The 20,208-nt window shown below is 46.7% G+C and overlaps 1 protein-coding gene across 1 annotated transcript in view; it reads left to right on the forward strand.

Annotated features, from left to right (window-relative positions):
* The first annotated feature begins 1,324 nt into the window (after window positions 1–1,324).
* SHISA9 (shisa family member 9) overlaps window positions 1,325–20,208 on the forward strand; it is a 284,203-nt gene continuing 265,319 nt past the window's right edge. The window contains exons 1-2 of the mRNA XM_045204408.2: window positions 1,325–2,294; window positions 15,099–15,226. Coding sequence (XP_045060343.2) covers window positions 1,609–2,294; window positions 15,099–15,226 — 814 coding nt within the window. The 5' untranslated portion in view covers window positions 1,325–1,608. The remainder of the gene's footprint in view (window positions 2,295–15,098; window positions 15,227–20,208) is intronic.

Genomic DNA, 20,208 nt, shown 5'->3' on the forward strand with positions numbered 1-20,208 from the left:
TGGCCCCGCTTCTTGGTTCCTTGAAAATGCCCCGAGAGGAGCCTGACTGGAGGCAGCCAAACGGAGAGGAGAGTGGTGGGAACATCATGCCGCTGCAAACAGCCCAGCTGACTGCAAAGTGTATACTTAGTTAATGCAATTAAAAAACAAAAAGCAGGGGCGTGTGGAAATCTAAATTTGGTGTAGCAGCTTTGGTACCAATCCTGTTTCGGGGGCTACTGGAGTCAAATTCAAGCAGAGGAGAGGAAGAAGTGGGAGAAATGGGAGAGGGCTGAAGGATGCCTGCAATCCGCTGAGTTGAGTGAGGGCGACGCAAGGCTGGAAGCCGAGGAAGCAAGGCCAGCTCCGCAGCCCCGGGTGAGGATGATCGGGGGTGGTTTGGGGGGCATGGTGGGAAAAGGGACCAGCCGAGAGTCGGGAGACCGAGGCGCAGGCTCCAGGTCTGGGAGGGTGGCTGAGACTGGGTGCGCAGGCCTTGCACTGCACCAGATCTGGGCACGCAGAGGCGGCGCCGCGGTGTGCCCTCCAGTGGAGCGCAGGGAACGCTGCGAGGGTGAAGAGGGACATAAAATTAGCAGGTCGCGGGCCAGGGAGAGTCCCAGGGAAAGACCATCCAGGACATGCCCCGTCCTTTTCGGTTGCCTCTCCTTACCCCCTACACCTCTTGGACTTTTTAGTTCAGCCCAAGCCCCTCTCTGGGGATATTTTCCCAGGGCCCAGGGCTTCCCAGCTCAGCCTTGGTCTTCGCCTCGGCCCAAAGAGTTGAGCAATGTGGGTGGCGTGTCTGGCTGGAGCAGGAAGGGCAAGGCGGCCCCGCGCACCTGGGAGGGGCGATTCCGATCACACTGAGCTTTAGTTTGTGTTGGAGTGTAAGCCAACTAGTGTGTCCTTATCTCCTCCGAGTCACCCTTTCCCGTTGGGCAGAGTCGAGCCGCAGATCTTGCGCCCGCATCCCTGAAAAAGCAACGGGCGGAGCCGCCTCTGTGTGGTGAACAGGTCTGAGCCGCGCCTCCAGCTCAGAGAGGGCGCGGGAGGTCCCGCCGCCGTCCTCCACCTGCCGGGAAATCCGAGCTGTTCCTTCGGTGGCTGCAAAGCTCCCTCCTTCCTCCTTGCCAGGCTGGCTTGGTTCTGCACGCCCCCCAACTCGCTCCCGCCCGCCCGCCCGCGGGAGTCACCTCTCCCGCGCCCCCGCCCCTCTCGAGCTCGCGCCCGCCCCCCCAACCCAGCGCCTCCTCTGCCCGCCCTCCTCCCCCTCCCCCTTCTTTCTTGCCCTCCCTTCATTCCACAAGTGTCGCTCCGCGCTCTCCAGCGCACTTGGCAAGCTGAAGAGGTGAGAGGGATCCTGTGAGCGGGCGCGGGGCTCTGAGTCCGGAGCCGTCAGCCGAGGAGTGGGGCGGTCATACCGACTCTCCTTTGCTTTCCGGCCCCCGCTACGCCTTGTAGCCAGCCGGACTTGCACCCCGCGCTTGCCCCCACTCACCCTCCCCCCGCCCAGCCCCGCGCGCTCCTCCCCAGCCAGCCCCTCGGCGCGCGGCGCGCTGGAGGCGAACGCGGGCTGAGTCGAGCGCCGTGGCCGCCGACCACCGAGCGCCCCGTGTCGCTCCCTGCATGTGCGGCCCGCGGCGGCTCGCAGCCCCCGGCAGCAGCCTCAGCAGCTTCGGCCGCGCTTCGAGAGGCGGCTGCAGAGGCTCCAGAGGCGGCAGAGCTGCCGAGCCGGAGCTGGGAGACACGATGCGCCGCGTCCTCCGCCTGCTGCTCGGCTGCTTTCTCACCGAGCTCTGCGCCCGCGTGTGCCGGGCGCAGGAGCGAGCTGGGCACGAGCAGCTGGCGCAGCTGGGCGGCGTGGTGGTGCTGACTGGGGGCAACCGCTCCGGGGCCGCCTCCGGGGAGGCCGGCGAAGGCGCAGGGGTCTCGGACGCGCCCCCGACCCGGGCGCCCACGCCAGACTTCTGCCGGGGCTACTTCGATGTTATGGGCCAGTGGGACCCGCCGTTCAACTGCAGCTCGGGCGACTTCATCTTCTGCTGCGGGACTTGTGGCTTCCGGTTCTGCTGCACGTTTAAGAAGCGGCGTCTGAACCAGAGCACCTGCACCAACTACGACACTCCACTCTGGCTGAACACCGGCAAGCCCCCCGCGCGCAAGGATGACCCCCTGCACGACCCCACCAAGGACAAGACCAACCTGATCGTTTACATCATCTGCGGGGTGGTGGCTGTCATGGTGCTCGTGGGCATCTTCACCAAGCTGGGACTGGAGAAAGCGCACCGGCCCCAGAGGGAGCACATGTCCAGGTGGGCTGCCTCCCCCTCCTCGTTCTCCCTCTCAGGGCAATGCTCTCCCTTCTCTCCCCTCTCCACCTTCCCCAGGCAATGGCGTTCCCCCACCCCAGACTCTCTGCTGGGGATGTCACCGGGAACCCAACTTAGGTTCAAAGAGGGGGCACTGGGCTCTGCACAGGTGTGGATATGAGTGTGTGCGTGTGGGGGGGGTCTCTCCCTTCTCTTGCCCTCTTGCTGTTCCTCCTCCCCGCGCCGAAGATTGAAGCGGACTTGAGGCACACAGCTGGGAGACTGTGGCCCCGAAGTATTGGGTTTTGGGGGGGTCCACCCCCTCGGATTCCAGATAGTAGTCTAGGTTAACAGGGACCAGCGGGCGGGCTAGGAAGGGAAGGGGGTGTGTGTGAGTCCGAGCGCGCGTGTGTGATGCTTGGAGGGAGGGAAAGGAGTGTGTGCCGCCTGCAACTCGTAAGGCTTGCGAGAAGGAGGCGAGGGAGGTGGAGAGCCAGGGGAGGGCGAGAACAAAAGCCTTGTTTGCAGCGGCCGCCTCGCTTTCCCTGAGCTGCCTGGTCCTTGGAATCAGGAACTCGGCTGTCTCTGTCCCCCCCACAATACACACTCTCCGCTCCCCTCGCCCCGCCGCCGACTCCCTGGCTTCTGTCCTCTGTCACCACCTCTCCCTGCACCCCTTGCCCAAGCTGGCATGGACTTCAAAAGCCTGAGCCCCCGCCGCGTGCGCGCCGCCAACCGCCCCCCCCCCACCCTGATTCGTCAACTTTTCCGTTTGCCTCATTCATTATGCAAGTCCCAGCACGAGGAAGTGGCAGCAGATGGAAGAAGGCATTTGGGGATTAATGGAGCTATTTGCCTTTTGCTTTTTTTTTTTTTCTTTAAGTGTCTAAATTGATTCGCACAACCCAGTAACTTTGGAGGCGAGGACGCAGCGGCGAGGACGCAGCCCCCTACCTGGGAGAGGCCAGGGGTTGGTGTGAGGTCCGGGCAGGTGGGGTTTGAAGAGCGACAGGCCACTTGCGAACCGCTGGATGGCTGGGGCGCACGCTTTATCCTCTTTTGGAGGACTGGTAGCGGAGTTGCCGTGTGTCCCCCTACACACGCACACACACACACACGCGCGCGTGCACGCGCGCGTGCCCGCACACCCCACACCTCCGCCGGGGCCTGTGTGTGTATGAGCTCTGGAAGCCTGTCCAAAAAATCTGAACAAAGAGCTCCAGCAAAAATAGGCGAAGGTACATCACCACCTCACTAGTAATTATTTTTTATTTACACGCAGAGTATCCGATGACTTTTTTTCTTCCACAGGGGAGGGCTTTGGAGGGGGCAAGAAGTGAGGAAGTTCCTGTTGGTTGGGTCACCAGGGAGGTGTGGATGATGGTGAGGGCTTGAAGCACAGAAGTGAGCCCCCAGGGCATGCTGTTCTACTCAGGGAGTAAAGAGCTGGCCACGCCCACCTCCTGCAACCTCCAAGATGCTGGGTCGCCAACCCCACTGGGCTGGTGGTTTCACTTCCCTCAGTGCCCGCCATCGCTGTGGATTCCTGGGGTCTGTGTCAAGGTGAGGGTGAGGATGAGGTACGGAAGCAGGACTGCGGCAGCCCAGCCGGTGTCACCTTGGTAGGGAGAGATTGTCCTAGGAATAGGTAGGCTGCCTTGCAGATTGGGTTAATTCCTCTGAAACCTTCACTGAACACTTTCCTTGCAAACCAAGGCTTAAAGGAGACCTCCTCAGTGTTGGGGTTTGGGGGAGAGGGGTTGGTGGACAAAGGAGCGAAGAAGAGGGAAAGTGGGAGAAAAACTAACCTTTGGACACCTATGGGAGAAAGTAATGATTGAGGCCCCCTTTGATCTGGGTTTTCCTGTTGATACAGCATACCACCAGGCACCTTAGGGCCCAGCAGGAAGTCAACTTCCTGATCCTGCCCCCTTGCAGCTCTGTTTAGGGGGAAAAAAGAATCACTCCAGTTCAGCAGGTTGCTGCCACATTCTTCTGCTGGTAACAGGAAAGGTCTGCTGGGAGGTGGAATCTAGGGGTACCCAGTCCTCCGTAACAACCTCAACACAAGATCTCCTTGTATAAATTTTGGGAATTCCAGAATGGAGTGCAAGTGCGTACACCTGAAGAGAAAGAAGAACTGATTTTTTTTTTTTCTGGAAGCTTCCTAAGTATGGTTTTCAACCCTGGCTGCTGTTTAGGATCACCGGGAATGCTATTAAAAAAAAAATCCCCACCCTGAACCTCACCCTAGATAAATAAAAATCTTTAAGGGAAGGACCTGAATGTCTGTACATTTGTAAAACTCTCCAAGCTTACAATATTCAGTCAAACACTGCTGAGGAAAAGGAAGTAACATTTGCTCAGCACAGTTCTTGGTGTCAGACACTGCAGTAGAGTGTGTGTGTGTGTAAACATTCTCTCTGTTACTTCTCACAACTACTCTATGAACCAGGTGCTATTTTAATTCCCACTTACAAGGCTGGGTGGGTTGCCCAAGGTCACACAGTTAGAAAATCATGCACTATCGAGTCCCTTGGTTTCCACTGTGTCTGGGACAAACGTTTTCTGATGCAGTGAGCATCAGAGTTTGGGGGAGCTTCCTAAAATGCACATTCTTGAGTTCTATCCAGAGAAATTCTGAATCAAGAGGTCTGGTATGGACCACCCAGTCTGCATTTAGCAACCTCCCTGAACGGCTGATAATAAGTGGCCCACACTTGGAGGAAGACTGTCCTTGGGTTTGGGCATGTTTTGCAGGGGTGAGGGATGGATGAATCAATCCAAGGTGACTCTCATTTGCATTCTGGTGCTTGTTTTCTGCACTTCTGTAGCTTTGGTGTGCATTTCTGTGGTGCTGGGGCTGCCCCCAAGTCCCCACCAAGTGCACCTTTGGCTGTTTATGCAGGAAACCATTTTCAGTCCCAGCACAGCAAAGGGCTCATCAGTCCACAGCAGCTCAGGGATGCTTGGGTGTGGCGGACACTCCAAATTTGGCATCACAGACGCTATCAGGTGGCTTCCAGGTGAAATTAGCGTGCTGGCCACAGCCTCTTTAATTTGTTTTGTCTTGGGCTGTGAGGGTCACTGAGATGGGGGGTTTGTTCTCTTATCTGAAAGCAACTCCCATTCAAAGATGTAAAGCACGTCGTCACAAACCGCTCCTGGTGTGTGTGTGTTGGTGTGTGTGTCCCCAGAAGAGGCCTCTGTGATGTCAGTTTTTAGGCTCATAGTCTTGGGCATATGACCTGCTCTCTTCTGCACTGATTAGGACTGAAAGCAGGAAAAGGACAATAATTTCAGGAGGGGGGGGGGCGTTGCACTTGATGTTGTAGGAACCATACTGATGCCCGTTCAGCAGCTGTAGCAGCAGTTACATCCAACCACTGTTGGGAAAAGTGACTGCAAATGGCTGCCGATGGTTATCCAACCATGCAGGCAGATTATGTTTGGTCTGCAAGTTATTTCTAATAGTTACATAATTTTATTTTTAAGTTTTTCTTAATTTTTTATTGTGAAACATTTTAAACATATAAAAACTTGGAAGAATAATGAAAATTAACTTCAGCAGATTCTTTATCTAGACCAGGGTTTCTCACTCTCGGCACACTTGACATTTGGGGCTCGAGAATCCCCTGTTGTGGGGCCTGTTCTGTGCGCTGCAGGATGTTCGGCAGCGTCCTTGGACTCTACCCACTAGATGCCAGTAGCACCCACCCCACCACCCAGGCATGACAGTAAAAAATGTCCTCAGACATAGCCAAATGTCATCTAGGGGCAGCATCATCCCCAGCTGAGAACTGCTAATGTAGATTGAACAGTTATTAGTATTCTGTCGTATTTGCTTTATTGCTCTCTCTCTCTCTCTCTCTCCAAATATTCTTTCTCACTCGCTTTCTCCCAGCCCCACTGTTTTTCTTTGCTTTATGGCTGAAGCGTTTGAAAATAAGTTGCAGACATGACACTTCGTCCCTAAATACTTCAGCATGGATCTTCTAAGAACATTCTCCCACATAACACAATTCCGGTATCACATCCAAGAAAAACAACAAAAAATCCATAATATCATCAAAAGTCCAATCGTATTAAACATTTCCCAGTCATAGGAAAAAAATGTATTTTAAAAGTTTTGTGCTTAAAAGAAATGGCTCAGTGGACTGAGCCTGCGACCCAAAAGGTCGCTGGTTCAATTCCAGTCAGGGCCACGTGCCTGGGTCGTGGGCCAGGTCCCCAGTTGGGGGCGTGCAAGAGGCAACCACGCATTGATGTTTCTCTCCCTCTCTTGCTTCCTCCCACCCCCTCTCTCTGAAAATAAATAAAATCTTAAAAAAAAAAGTTTGGTGTTTCAAACCAGGATCCAGTCAAGGCTCCTTGCATCTGGCTGTGAAATCCCTTTGGTCTCTATGATATGGGGTGTTTTAAAACCAACTCTGAACCAATTGCCAATATTTAAAACCTGGGAGATTTCACAGAGAAATCCAGATTTCTGATTTCTCTTGAGAAATTGGTAGGTCTGGTAACACTGGATGTGCATTTTCATATGGCAACTATTGGTTGCTGCTGAGTGGTGTCTGGCTCATTTAGGAAGCTCTCAGCTTCACCTCAGTGGACACCCCACCCAATTCACGTAGTGATGTGACGTGCAGTCCCTGGAGAGGCAGGCAGGCTGACTTAATGGCGTGGGCTCAAGTCAGATGGCCCAGATTCAATCCCAGCTCAGCCACTTACTAGCTCTGTGACCTTGAGAAAGTTACTTGATCTCTCTGAGTCTCAGGCTCTTGACTATAAAATGAGGTAATGATGATCCCTAATTCATAGGTTTGTGTGAGGATTCATTGAGACTGAGCTTGGAAAGCTCTTAGCACGGGGCCTACCATAGGGTCACTGCTCAGTGACCATTCCCCTTTTATCATCCTTATTAGGAATTTTTTTTTTTAACCTCTTGTCTACAGAAGGGGATAATGTAGTCTGAAACTCAGTTCTAGCCCTTGTTCTGTTACATATATTTAGTTGTGGGACATTTGCCAAGTCTCGTAACTTCTCCAGACTTGCATTTAATCTTAGCAGGAGGGGGCAGGCTCAGAATAGGAGAGAAGATCTACATATGACTACAAAAATGCATTGCAAATTGTTGGTAGAGGTAATGTTGAAGAGCCCTTGCTATTTTGAAGAACGTGGTTTTGTGATTTTGCCATAAGCTTGTATGTATATTCTCATTTAATTTCATGTCATTCCCCAGAGAGGTAGGCCCTATGACAATCTGTCTTTGAAGAGGCACAGATGGCTTTCCAAAAGGTTGAACAAGACCCTGGTGAGTGGAAGGGTTGGATTGGACTTCAGACTCAAACAGCACACAAGTCCTTGACCACTAGGCTGCACTTCCTTAGAGCATAAGCACACAGGACTCCAGGCTTCTCAGGTCACAAAGAAGTGCTTGATGCCCTGCAAACGCCAGCACCTGCTTCCGAGTCAGTTCAAGGAGCCCCTGTAAGATCAAGACTAGCAGTGTATTCTGTGTCTGCCCTTGGCGGGGCCTGCCCTTTTGCAAGAGGCACTGATGAAAAATGACCTTGGGGGCAGGAACATGTATTTGAAGCTCTCTACACTTGAAGCCAGTAGGGAACACATGGCATTATTTAACCCACCTTCAAACAGAATCAGAAATCCAGGTGGCAAATTACACAGCACAGCGCCCTGTGTGTATTTCAAACGTGCTTCTGAAGAGCTGGGTTCCCCTTGCAAAGAAATGGTATCAAGTAATAAATGTCCCTCTGTCCCTTGACTTTCTTCTTCCAACATCCCTTCCACTTTCCATTCATCCTATTTTTGTGGTTTTCCTATGGCTTCAACCTGCTCCCCAGGCTGGAGAAGGTGATGCACGCATATACTGGTGGCCATGGAAAAGTCTCCTAATTATTTTTCCTTGCAGGACATGGTTGCTTCTTTCTGGGCACTAAGTTCTTACATTAAAAAAAAAAATCACCTTCATTGGAGTATAGTTTACACAAGAAAATGCACACATTTTAAGTGTACAGTTTGATGAGCTTTGACCAATATCTACAGCATGTAACCACTACTCCAGAAAGTTATCTGGTGCCCACGGCTCCTGCATGCCCATGGCTCCTGCATTCTTGCAAAATAAATGATGCTTTCATGGTAAGAGGAAATGCCCTGGAATTCTATTCTAGTGTTTAAGATTCAGAACAAAATTTAAACCCTGGGCCCCCCCGGACACTTTGGAGCAAGAATCTCGGACTGAGCTCTGCTCAGAAATATTGGGGTCCTTTATTTGCTCACTGAAATTGGAAAGAAATGGATACAGTTTTTCTTTTGTTCCTTAATTAGGCCAAGCACCTTGCCACCTTGGAGCTCATTGTGTTGGCTTGGCTCAAATTCTCATCTTTGGACTTCCCGAGGCTGGCGCCTCCTTCTCATTCAGATCTCAGCTCAAATTTCACCTTTGAGAAGCTGGTCCCCGATCACTGAGGCCCCCTCCTACCCATCACTCAGTGTTATTTGCTTCATTTCACATTACCGTCTAAAAATAACTTACTAATTTACTGTTTTACTAGTTTATTACCTGTCTCCTTCCATTGCTGTCCACATTAAGGAGTGCCAGGATGCTGACAGTCTTCTCTACTCTTCATCCTGAGTGCCTAGAACAGTAGCCGGCACATAGGGGTTCTGGTTTCTAACATACTGGTTTACATGACATAGAAAGTATCTTCCCATTCATTTATTCATTTGCTCATTCATATGTTCAGTAGGTATTTACTGAGTACCCATGGTATACACAGTCCTGTGCTGAGAGCTATCATGGAATAGTTAATATTACAGATAGTCCCTGCCCCCACAGAGCTAACAGTGAAATGGTGCGGGAAACTGGTAACACGGAAATCTACAGGTAAATTAATACTAAGTTAAACCTTATGAAGTTGCCATTATTCAATCAGCTTTGACCTCCAAAATGGCAATATTTCCACATAATTGTTCTATAGTAGTTTCTTCCATATGGTACCTGCGTTAGTCAGGGTTCTCCGGAAAAACAGGACCCATAATAGATATATATATTTAAAGAGATTTCTTATGTGGAGCTACCATTGACAAGTCCAAAATCTGCAGAGTCAAGGTCCCAAATGGTTTGAGTCTGAAGGCCAGAAGGCTGCTATAGTCACAGGAAGAGCCTGTGTCTCAGTGTGAAGGTCATCAGGCAGGAACATTCTCTTTTACTTAGGAGGGTCAGCCTTTTGTTCTGTCCATGCCTTCAGTTGACTGGACAAGGCCCACCTACATTACGGAGGGCAATCTGCCTGACTCAGTCTATCAATATAAATCTTGTTTAAAGGTATACTCTCAGAAACATCCAGAATGATGTTTGACCAAAAGTTTGGGCACTCTGGCCCAGGCAAGTTGACACATTAAATTTACCGTCACGGCAGGTATCTTTAGGATCTTGCTAGACAGAGTGTTCCTGTGGATCACCTGGGAGCTTGAGGAGACTCTCAGGTCCTGCCTCAGACTTCCTGAAACAGAATCTGCATTTTAACAAGATCCCTAGGTAATACCAATGCCTATTAAAGTTTGAGAAGCCCCCAACTGTGTGCCACAAATAAATGCCAAACGTTTGGTCCTTTGGCTTGCAGCACATGGTTGTTTCCGTGGTCTAACTCATTAAAATTTTTGACACATCCCTATTTGTAACATGTTTTTTGGCATAGAAAGTATATGCCAAAAAACATGTTATATGCACATTTGCATATATAACATGCAAATATATATGCACATTAGTTTTACTAGTAAGAATATATATGCATATCAGTGAGCAATTATTAGGTACATTATAAAGCATGCACAAGGACAGAAATTTAAAGCTGAGCAGAAGGTGAAATAAATACTTTTAAATTTGTCACTCATCATGATGACTTCATACAATCATTAGCCACAATCTCAAAGCATGATATACATACAGAGTGAAGTTTATCACTAATAAATAAACCCACATTTTGATTATCCTCATGAGAGTTTTGATTATTTCAGACTGACTTCATTTTGATCTGAATAGACCATCCTCATTTTAACCCTGTGAGAAGCTGTTGAAAAGAGGAGGCGAGTCAATTCTCGTTTTCTTGGGTTTGCTTTGTCAGTATTTTCCTCATGCTTTGGTTTTGTTATGGGGGATATTTTAAAGCTACATGTTTCCTTAGTGATGGTTAGCTTAGTTAAAACTAGATAAATCATCTGTATATCCCCTTTCAGTGTGCACACTAGCTGCAGTATGGGCGTTCCAACTGCACCACCATCCACACATATTAAATCGCTCCCTCGCTTTTAATAACTGAAGACCACATACAGAAGTTCTCATACGTCCTTCCCCCATGCCAAAACATTTTCTGCAGTCCGTGGAGAGAGTGAACCACATTTTGAAGGCTCCTTGTCCAGAATATGGAGGTCTCTAAGAATCCTTGTCTCCACTGCATGCTGTGGGAGGGGCTGTCCTCGGCTGTGGGAGGGGCCGTCCTCGGCTTTGGGGCTGGGTTTTCATGAATTTCGGCATTCAGGACAAGCCCAGGGCTTCTGCAGATGGCAGTGCTGACCGAGTTCATGGTACCTTGTCCTGATTCCTTACTTTGCTATCCTCTTGAAAACCTGAGTACTTTGGAATTTTGGAGGGACTCTAGAGAATCTGGTGAGAGCTAGGGCTTTTTGTTCTAGAAAAAACGCACACATAAAACTTCCATTCAATTTCAGAGGGGTTCAGAATTCCCCTGAAGCTCATGATGAAGAACCTGTTTAGAAGTGGAAAGGGCAAATTAGGTATGGGAGGCATCTGCTCTTTGTTTCAAATGTTCCTACCCTGTAGCCCCTTTCAGTTTTATATCCTGGTTATTGCACAGAGGCGAGAAGGGGCCTGAACTCTGATTTCAAAGACACTCAGCTTTGCATCCAAGTCCTCTGATGATTAGCTGGGTTAACTTGGGCAATTATTCACTCTGTAAAATGGGTATAATAATCCTCATCTTGTAACACTCTCCTCGTTTGCCACCTTTCAGCTATGTTGACCTTGTTTGTTCCTCAGATATCTGAACTCTTTCCTGCCTCAGGGCCTTTGCACTTGCTGCTTTCTCTGCCTGGAATGTTCTTTCCACAGCCTTTTCATGACCAACTCCTTCTCACCATTCAAGGCTCAACTCAAATGTCACCTCCTCAAAGAGTCTTTTCTTGATCATCCCATCTCTCTCTCGTTCTCTGTTTATTTAGAATTTTTTGAAAGTGCACAGTTCAGTGGTGTTTAGCATATTCAGAAAGTTGAGCAACCATCGCTGCTACCTAATCCAGAACATTTTCATCGCCTTAAAAAGAATCCTCTCAGTTATTAGCAGTCGCTTCCCTTGTCCTGTAAAAATCCATCAGCCTGCCATGGCCAAGTGGCTCAGTTGGTTGAAGTGTCGTTCTGAACACCAAAAGGTTGTGGTCCATTCCCAGTCAGGGCACCTAGGCTGCGGGTTCGATCCCTGGTTGGGGTGTGTATGGGTGCAACCGATCTATCTCTCTCACTTCCTCTCTCTCTAAAATCAATAAACATATCCATGGGTGAGGATTCAAAATAATCTACCATCCTAACCATTTTAATTTGCACAAGTCAGTGCTTTTTCGTATATCACCAGCACAACCATCTAATTCCAGAACATTTTCATTATCCCAGAGAGAAACTCCACCTACGTTAAACAGTCACTTCCCAGTCCTCCCTCCCCCAGCCCCTGGCAACCTTCTAATCTACTGTCTGTCTCCAGGTTTGCCCTTTGTGAACATTTCATATAAATGAACTCATACAACATGGGGCATTTTATGTCTGGCTTCTCTCACTGAGCATAATGTTTCCAAGTTTTATTCATGTTGTTGCAGATACCAGTACTTCATTTCTTTTTATGGCTGAATAATACTTAGTCCCACAGAATCCACTTGGCTTGTGCATGCATCGGTTGACTTGGGTTGTTTCTGCTTTTGTGCTCCTGTGACTAATGCTGCCGTGCACCAGTCCCTTTTGACCATGTTACACTTTTATTTACTTAATTTTTGCAGCTCTTGTCTTTTTATCAAACACATGTATTTTTTTATCTTCTATCCTAGAAAATTAGCAGTCATTTTGTCCGTCTTGTACATTGCTGTATCCTCAGGGCCTTGAATAGTGCCTGACACATAATAGGTAGTAAATGTTTGTTGAGTGAATGGGAGCTCTTGTTATTGTCTTGTCTCTTAGCAGACTGGGTCTTTTCCTCTAATTCATGTGGAACTCTTGCTGTGTTGACCTGTGTCTCTCTCACATCTGACGCTTTTCACCAGCTATGGTTCTTGGCCTATTGTCCCACTGCCCCACAAGCAACCATTCGCTCAAACACGGGCCTCTCTACCCTAATCTAGTATCAAACCTGACTGTACAAGGAGACTTGTAAAACACAGATAGCTGAGCTCAATCTCTGGATTTTCTGCGTCAGTAGGTCTGGGTGGATCTGAAAATTTGCATTTTAACAAGTTCCAAGGTGATGCTTTTGCTGTTGGTTGGCAGACTTGTACAAATTAAAATGGTTAGGATGGTAGATTATTTTGAATCCTCACCCATGGATATGTTTATTGATTTTAGAGAGAGAGGAAGTAAGAGAGATAGATCGGTTGCACCCGCACACGCCCCAACTAGGGATCGAACCCGCAGCCTAGGTGCCCTGACTGGGAATGGACCACAACCTTTTGGTGTTCAGAACGACACGTCAACTAACTGAGCCACCTGGCCATGGCAGGATGATGGATTTTTATAGATTTTTCATGTTGGTTGTTTGAGAATCTCTGCTAAGGTGGGGGTGAGTTTCAGCAGACAGGCTGGGCTTACTGAGTTCGTAGGTGGCATGTGTGGGCCTCACCCAAACAGCTCATCTTCCTTCTCTGTCTCCCTTGATTTGGACTCAGAGGGTTCTAGTTAGTTAGGAACATCTGGATAGATCGTAAAACAAGGCAGTATCACTTGTGGGTGTGTGCTCTGGAGAAGCTCTCCCTAGTCCAAGAGGGGCATGTATGGGAATGTTCACTGCAGTTTTGATTACAGAGGCAGGGGGTTGGGGACCGTTGAAGAGTCCATAATTAGGGAAATGGATAAGCAGGGCTGATATTCTGCTGGTTCTCAATGAAACAACAATGTTTAAAGCTGGCATCCATTCTGATTGGTTGGCTCCCCTGCCAGGCTAGTGGTGGTACATTGAGACTATTATTCCTACAGTCAGTAAACTATGGCGGCTGCATAGGCAGTAATGCTGCAAGTGCGTAAAAGACACACACATATGCAACTACAATATTCCATATCTTTTGAAGATATTCCTATATTTAAGTAAACACATGACTGAGGGTTGATACAGAGAAAAAAGTGTGTTGGTGAGGTCCGACCTCAGGTGTGATGTGTTTGACAGTTGTCTGTGCTCCGTTAGATGCACACACTGAGCTTCTAACCACACTGTGAAGGTTACTGTTATAGGTTGAATCATGACCCGCCTCCCTCCTGCCCCCCGCAAAAAAGAAAGACATCAAAGTCCTAACACCCCTGGTCCTCTGAATATGACCAGATGTAGTTAGTTAAGATGAGGTCGTACTGGAGTAGGGTGGGCCCCTAATACAATATGACTGGTGTCCTTAAAAATGCCCATTGAAGACCAGGCACAGGGAGAATGCTCTGTAAGGGTGGAGGCAGAGTTTGGAGTGATGTGGCTTTAAGCCAGTGAATACCAAAGATTGCCAGCAACCCACCAGAAGCTACGAAGAGGCAAGAAAACCTTTAGGGTTCAGAGGGAGCACAGCCCTGCTAACATCTTGTTCTTGGACTTCTAGCCTCCAGAACTGTGAAACAATACATTTCTGCTGCTTTAAGCCATATAGTTTGTGGTACTTTGTTATTGCAGCCCTAGGAATCTCATGTAGTCACTTAATACAGCCTCAACTTGCTTCCTTATTTAGAAAATAATAGTGATAAGAATATTGACCCTTGGGTGAGTGTCAAGGAGATTACACCCTGATGATAAGTGGGAGGCACCTGAAACACTCCTGGCACCCCAGATTCTACGCTTTCCCTCCACCTCCAGCTACCAATTAAGAGGGGCACCAGCACGGGGTGTGTAAGGATCACACCACATCCTCCATAGCTACAGGAAGTCCCCCATACTCAGAGTACAGGGCTGTGAATACTGACTCTTGTTGAAATCTCTGTGCTACAACTTACTTGCTGTGTGACCTCGAGCAGGTTAATTCACCTCTCTGAACCTTTACTTATCTGCCAAGAAGGAGTAATAATCCTCATAGGTGTTTATAGGCTGCATTGTTGAATTAAGGCATGTAAGATGATTATCATTGTGCCTGATTATAGTAAATACTCAGTAAATGTTATTTGTTACTAATAGTGGGCCATTGCTATACATGAAGTGTTGGTATGTAGTACTAAACATAAGGAGGCACTAAATCTATGGGGTGCAGACATCTGACATACATTCATTATTTAGTCCTGTCAACAATTCTATGAAGTAGCTAATACAGCTATTACACAGCTATTGCAGGAGCTGTGAGCTGTTCTGCATGAAGTCCTCGTGTAACCTCAAATTGCACTGACCTTATTTACTTACTTGTGTCTCCCACCCTGCCCCCAACCCCTGACTAGAATGGGGCTCCGTGCAGTAAAGGGGTCTTATCTTTTGTTCACAAGCACAGCGCTCACAGCACAGCAGGTGCCAGTCATTGTGTTTTGAATGAACAGATTTAAATTCTTTTTCCTTTTAGGGCCCTTGCAGATGTCATGAGGCCGCAGGGCCACTGCAGCACTGACCACATGGAGAGAGACCTGAACATTGTGGTCCACGTGCAGCATTACGAGAACATGGATACCAGAACCCCCATAAATAATCTTCGTAAGTAGAGCTGCGTGGTCCATTTCCAGTCCCATGTGATGACCAGGGCAGTGGTCATACTTCCAGATCTCCTGGTGTGTGTTCGGGCCCATGAAGAGCTTCTCTTTGTTGACTAGTTAGAAGTTCTGTTTCATCTCTCCTGGATGAAGCTGTGGTTGCCATTGTCAGAGTTCACTTGGCTTGTTTCTCTGTGCAAGTGTGATAGTGTTTCACTTGGTTGATTTCTCAGGGTTGGTTCTTCTGTTCACTAATAGACCACTTGGTTGGTTCATCTTGGTTGGGTACTTAGTTAGCCAATGGATTACTTGGTTGGTTCATCTTAGTTAATCTCTTATCCAATGACCCATTTTGTTGGTTCATCTTGACTGGGTAATTGGTTAACCAATGGCCCATTTGCTTATTTGTCTGCCTCCTGAGGTAGACCAGTTGTGACTTTTAGGTTTTATACTGTTTTCAATGGACAGATGCTAGTTCAGAAGAATTAGATCTGTGTTTCATAAAACTAGAGCTTCATAAAAATAATGCACAAACTACTTTGTGTGTGTGCACGTCTGTGCGCTCCCACATCTTTGTGTGTTAGGAGTTGGGCGGTTATCCTGTGTTGGGGTGTGTATGTGCGATTCAACAAGAGCAAATTCATTCTGTGTTGTTCTTTGAAGAAAAAAAACCCCTGCATTTGTTATTGTGTTTCAATCTCTAGCTGATGGAGTCTACTTGGGGATCTCGGTATGCTCCCAAAGATTTTCTTTCCTTTCAAAGGTCTGTACGTACAACATACATTATGGATTTGATACACTGACTATGGGAGTGGGGAAAACAAGATTGTTTCATTTTTGACAATAGTGTGCCACCGTGGTTATTCCTAGCAATTGTGTTTTCTAGCACCCCCCACATTAAAGTAGTGGAGAGGGTTTGGTTTAAAATAACAGAAGCCAGAGAATTTAAAGGATGCATTTAGTTGTGGCTGGAGGTTCTTAAAAACAGAAAAAGGTTCTGGCGTTGAACAATTTATAGCCTGGTTCGCCTTTGCTGAAGCTCCACTAGGAGTTGCATTGGTGTTTTAGTTGTCGAATCATAGTTTTGGACTGTTGGTTACAAATTTTTATGCTTGATGGGTAGAGGGTATGTCTGTGGAATTTGACGTAGGTGGCATGAATCCTCTGATTCTGTGTGGTGATAATTTTTCATGGCCTTGGAAATGTTACAGTCTGTTCACAAAGTCAATGTTTACATGATTTGAAAATGGGTACCAAATAGAATGTCTTAGGTTTCATTGTTTTAAATAATTCAACATTATTTATTTATGACCAGGTCATAAAATGGTATGAGAAAAGCCACCTTTTAGAGCCATGTACAGCCGCAGTTGGCGGTTTTATGGCCACATCTCACAGCTGTAAAAGATACGCTGTATTGCGCCCGCTCTGACATGGCAGTAGTGGTGTCCAGTCCCGGCTCAGATGGAAATGACAGCACTCTCTTTAGATGGCCCTGGGAAGTGAAAGCCCGTGTGTAGGTGGGTCCTGACCATCATAAGTGGGCAAACGTGATCACGGAGTGGACAAAGCTGCAATGATGCTGCGTCCCTGGCTATAGAAGGTCACTGTTAACGAGTTTCTCGTATGATGTTTAGATCAAATGGAATAATGAACTTATTAAAGCCATTGCAGCTTCATCATTCCATTAGGCGAATGGCAGGATATATTAATGAATCTTGCTTAATAAGGAACTTTAAAAAAATTGTAGTGAAATAAATGACTGCTTAGAAATGGGAGTCCCGGCACTGAGTAAATCAGAAGTCTCTTGCAACAGACTAACTTGGTTTATTTATCATTCTTGCTTTTAGTCAGTATTTGTGTCTCAGTAATCAGTGATCTTTTACACCAAGAAAAAAAATGTGTCTTTTAGTGTTCCACATAGGGGAGAATTTCAGGTGTAATGGCGCAAACATTGCATTCTCACAAGAGTTACCACAGATACTAATTTCACATAGCCCTGCTGGGTTGATCCAATCTTTATTTCCTAGAATTCCTGGGAATATTTGGAAAATAAGACACATACAGCTTTTCTATAGATTTGCATTAGTAAGTTTAATTTATATAACTAATTCAGTAGTTGGTAGTAATGATAGATTTTCTTGTAATGACTTTATCTTTTTATTGATTTATAAGAGCCATTTACATATTAGAGACACAGGGAAAATTTGCATGTTCAGAAGAAGGAATGATTTTGGAGTTCCTTAAGAGGGTAGGACTATGTGATTTATATTTATCAGCTATTAGGTGTTCAAGAAGCCAGCCAGGCACCAGAGCTCACTTTGACCAATTGAGAAACAGCAGAGAAGGAATGTATTCTGATAACTGGAAAGTGCCAGAATTAGAATGTACCTGTTGAGTAGAAAAGCCTCTTATGAAGATTATAGAAAATGGAAAGAAAGACATGTCTGCTTGTGACATGCCAAGGAGGCACATCATGCTATTTTCAAGGTGCTCTTTACTTAACATCCAAGTTACCAGATTTGACTGGAAACTCAATAGTCTCAACTTAAATATCATCTTCATTTCTGTTCAATGACCCACTAGACATTGCTTTAAGAGAATATGTAATCATCTCCATCTATTTCTCTCTCCTCATCTTAATACTAATGCTGGATCACTTTCTGATCTTTCCCTTGTGCTTGGGTCAAATGCTAAGAGAATCAAAAGTCAGTGTCGAAGTCTGGATATTTAGAAGGGGGAAATGGAGAAGGCCTAGCGTGGAGTCAAATAGGGAGGAGAAAGCTTCAATTTGGGGACATTTTTGCCAACCTTTCTTTATAAATTTCCTATAGTTGATTTTCCTGGTGACAGAGAGGACTTGCCTCTTTATCTGAAGATGGATTTTTTTTCAGCTGATGCCGTTCACGTTCTTTCCAGGCATTCACTGATATTGCCTAAAAATATTCAGTTCGATAATCAAAAGGGCTTTGACCTCTTTGATTAGCAGGATGTAGATTCAGATGAGAGAGTGATTTTCTGCAAATGCTCCTTGGCTTCGGTATAATCATAGCTTGCTTTTGAAGGCACATTCTGTCCTCAAGTGCCGTGAATGTACTCTGTCGCCCCCACCCCAGCCTCCCTGCCTGCCAGCAATACCCCTCACCCCTTTCGGGAGTGCGGAGCGAAGATGGGTCCCCTTCGGTCCTAAGGATGCGGGATGTGAGTGAGGGGCTGTGGATACAAGAATACAACCTGGATCAACGTTTCTCAGCTCCTTTGTGTGAACAGCATACCTGTTTTTGAAATAAAATTTTAATTTTGAAATAATTTTGCATTTACAGACAAGATACAAAGTGAGTACACAGAGTTCTGTACGCTCCTCACCCACTCTCCCCCAATGTGAACATCTTACGTTACTGCGGTGCACTTGTGAAAACTAAAAAATCAACATTACTACATTATTTTTAGCTACACTGGAGATACTTGAATTTTACTAGTTTCTTCACTAATGTCATTTTGCTGTTCCAGCATACTACATTATATTTAGTACAGCAAACTTGGTAGTAGAATTTTGGTTGTGCCGTATTGTTTAATGATATAATAAGAACTAGAAACAATACTAAGTAAGGCAGCAGCAATTACAAAGCCTTTATTGCCACAGTATAACAGAAATGTCTCCCAGTGTCCATGAAAACATCCATATAAAACTATCCACCTGGTCAGTGTCGGGATGGAACTGGTGGCTGTCCTGACTGTGCTCCTACATATATACTCATGGGACAGGCTCCGTGCAAACCAAAGACCCCTCTTGGAAATAGGGTTGATGTTACACTGTTGGTTTTACAGCATAATCTGAGCACGTGAGATCTCACCCTAAACTGAGGAGAAATGCTGACTTGATGTGTTAGGACACAGAATCTGTCAGGAAGACCAGGCTATGATTGCAGCCTCACCCCACCCCTGCTCCCCCAGGACCATTTCCAAATGGGTTCACAAGGAACCAGATGAAAAGCTGATCAGGTTAAGTCTCTGAAGATGTTGTATAGCTCATATCTAGGGCCATATGGGTTTCCATTTATTTGGCTGTATTTGCCAAGCACTCAGATATCTTATGTTTGACTTTTGGAGATACCGGTAGGGATATTTTAAAATATGTTTTTAAAATTTGGAATTTCTTAATCAGGGAAGGAAAAAGGGCAAATATAGATATAAGAGTATATAAGGGTAAAAACTATGTAAGATAGTATAATATTAACAGTAACTTTGACAGCATTCTAAACCCCCAAAACATTGAATCTTCAAAATCTTATTAGGTTAGTGCTATTATTCTTACCATCATAAGGATGGGAAACTGAGGTTCAGAGGGTTAGGTGGCTTGTCCAAAGTTCATACAGCTACGACGTGGTGAAGTTGTGATTTAAGCAGCGCAGGAAGACCCGAGGTCAGTGTTTGTGACCACTGTACTACATGACCTTTCCTTGTGGTCCAGGTGTTTGCAGAATGGGAAAAACTTCCCCCAGGGGTTGAAGTTGTGAAAGGATATGTTAAGTGATCTGCAAGATCTATTGGCACTCTAAGAAAGAGAGCTGTTTCCAAAAAATACCCAAGAATACTTACTGTCTTGTGATGAGTTCTCTCTTAGGAGAAATGATCACTAACATTTACTGAGCATTTGCTACTTACCAGGCATTATGAGTTAAAGCTTTGAATGTATTAGCTCATTTCATACTCAACAACTCTCAAACAGCCTGACTCATTTCTACCACAGGGCCTTTGCACTTGCTGTGCTTTCTGCCTACAGCACACTGCTCCCAGGTCTTGCCCCTTCACAGCTTAACCCCATTGTCCCCTCATTGGACAGGACTTCTTTGTCTACCTCTGGCCCCCAAGTTACCTACTGTTCCTCATGTCCCATTGTTTTCTTCATAATTTTGTTCTCTCTAAATTTGTCATACTCATTATTTGTGCCTCTCCCATCAGTCTAAACTCTGTGAGAGAAGATACTTT

Source organism: Desmodus rotundus, chromosome 1, assembly GCF_022682495.2.
Source record: "Desmodus rotundus isolate HL8 chromosome 1, HLdesRot8A.1, whole genome shotgun sequence".
In the NCBI taxonomy this organism is placed as follows: Eukaryota; Metazoa; Chordata; class Mammalia; order Chiroptera; family Phyllostomidae; genus Desmodus; species Desmodus rotundus.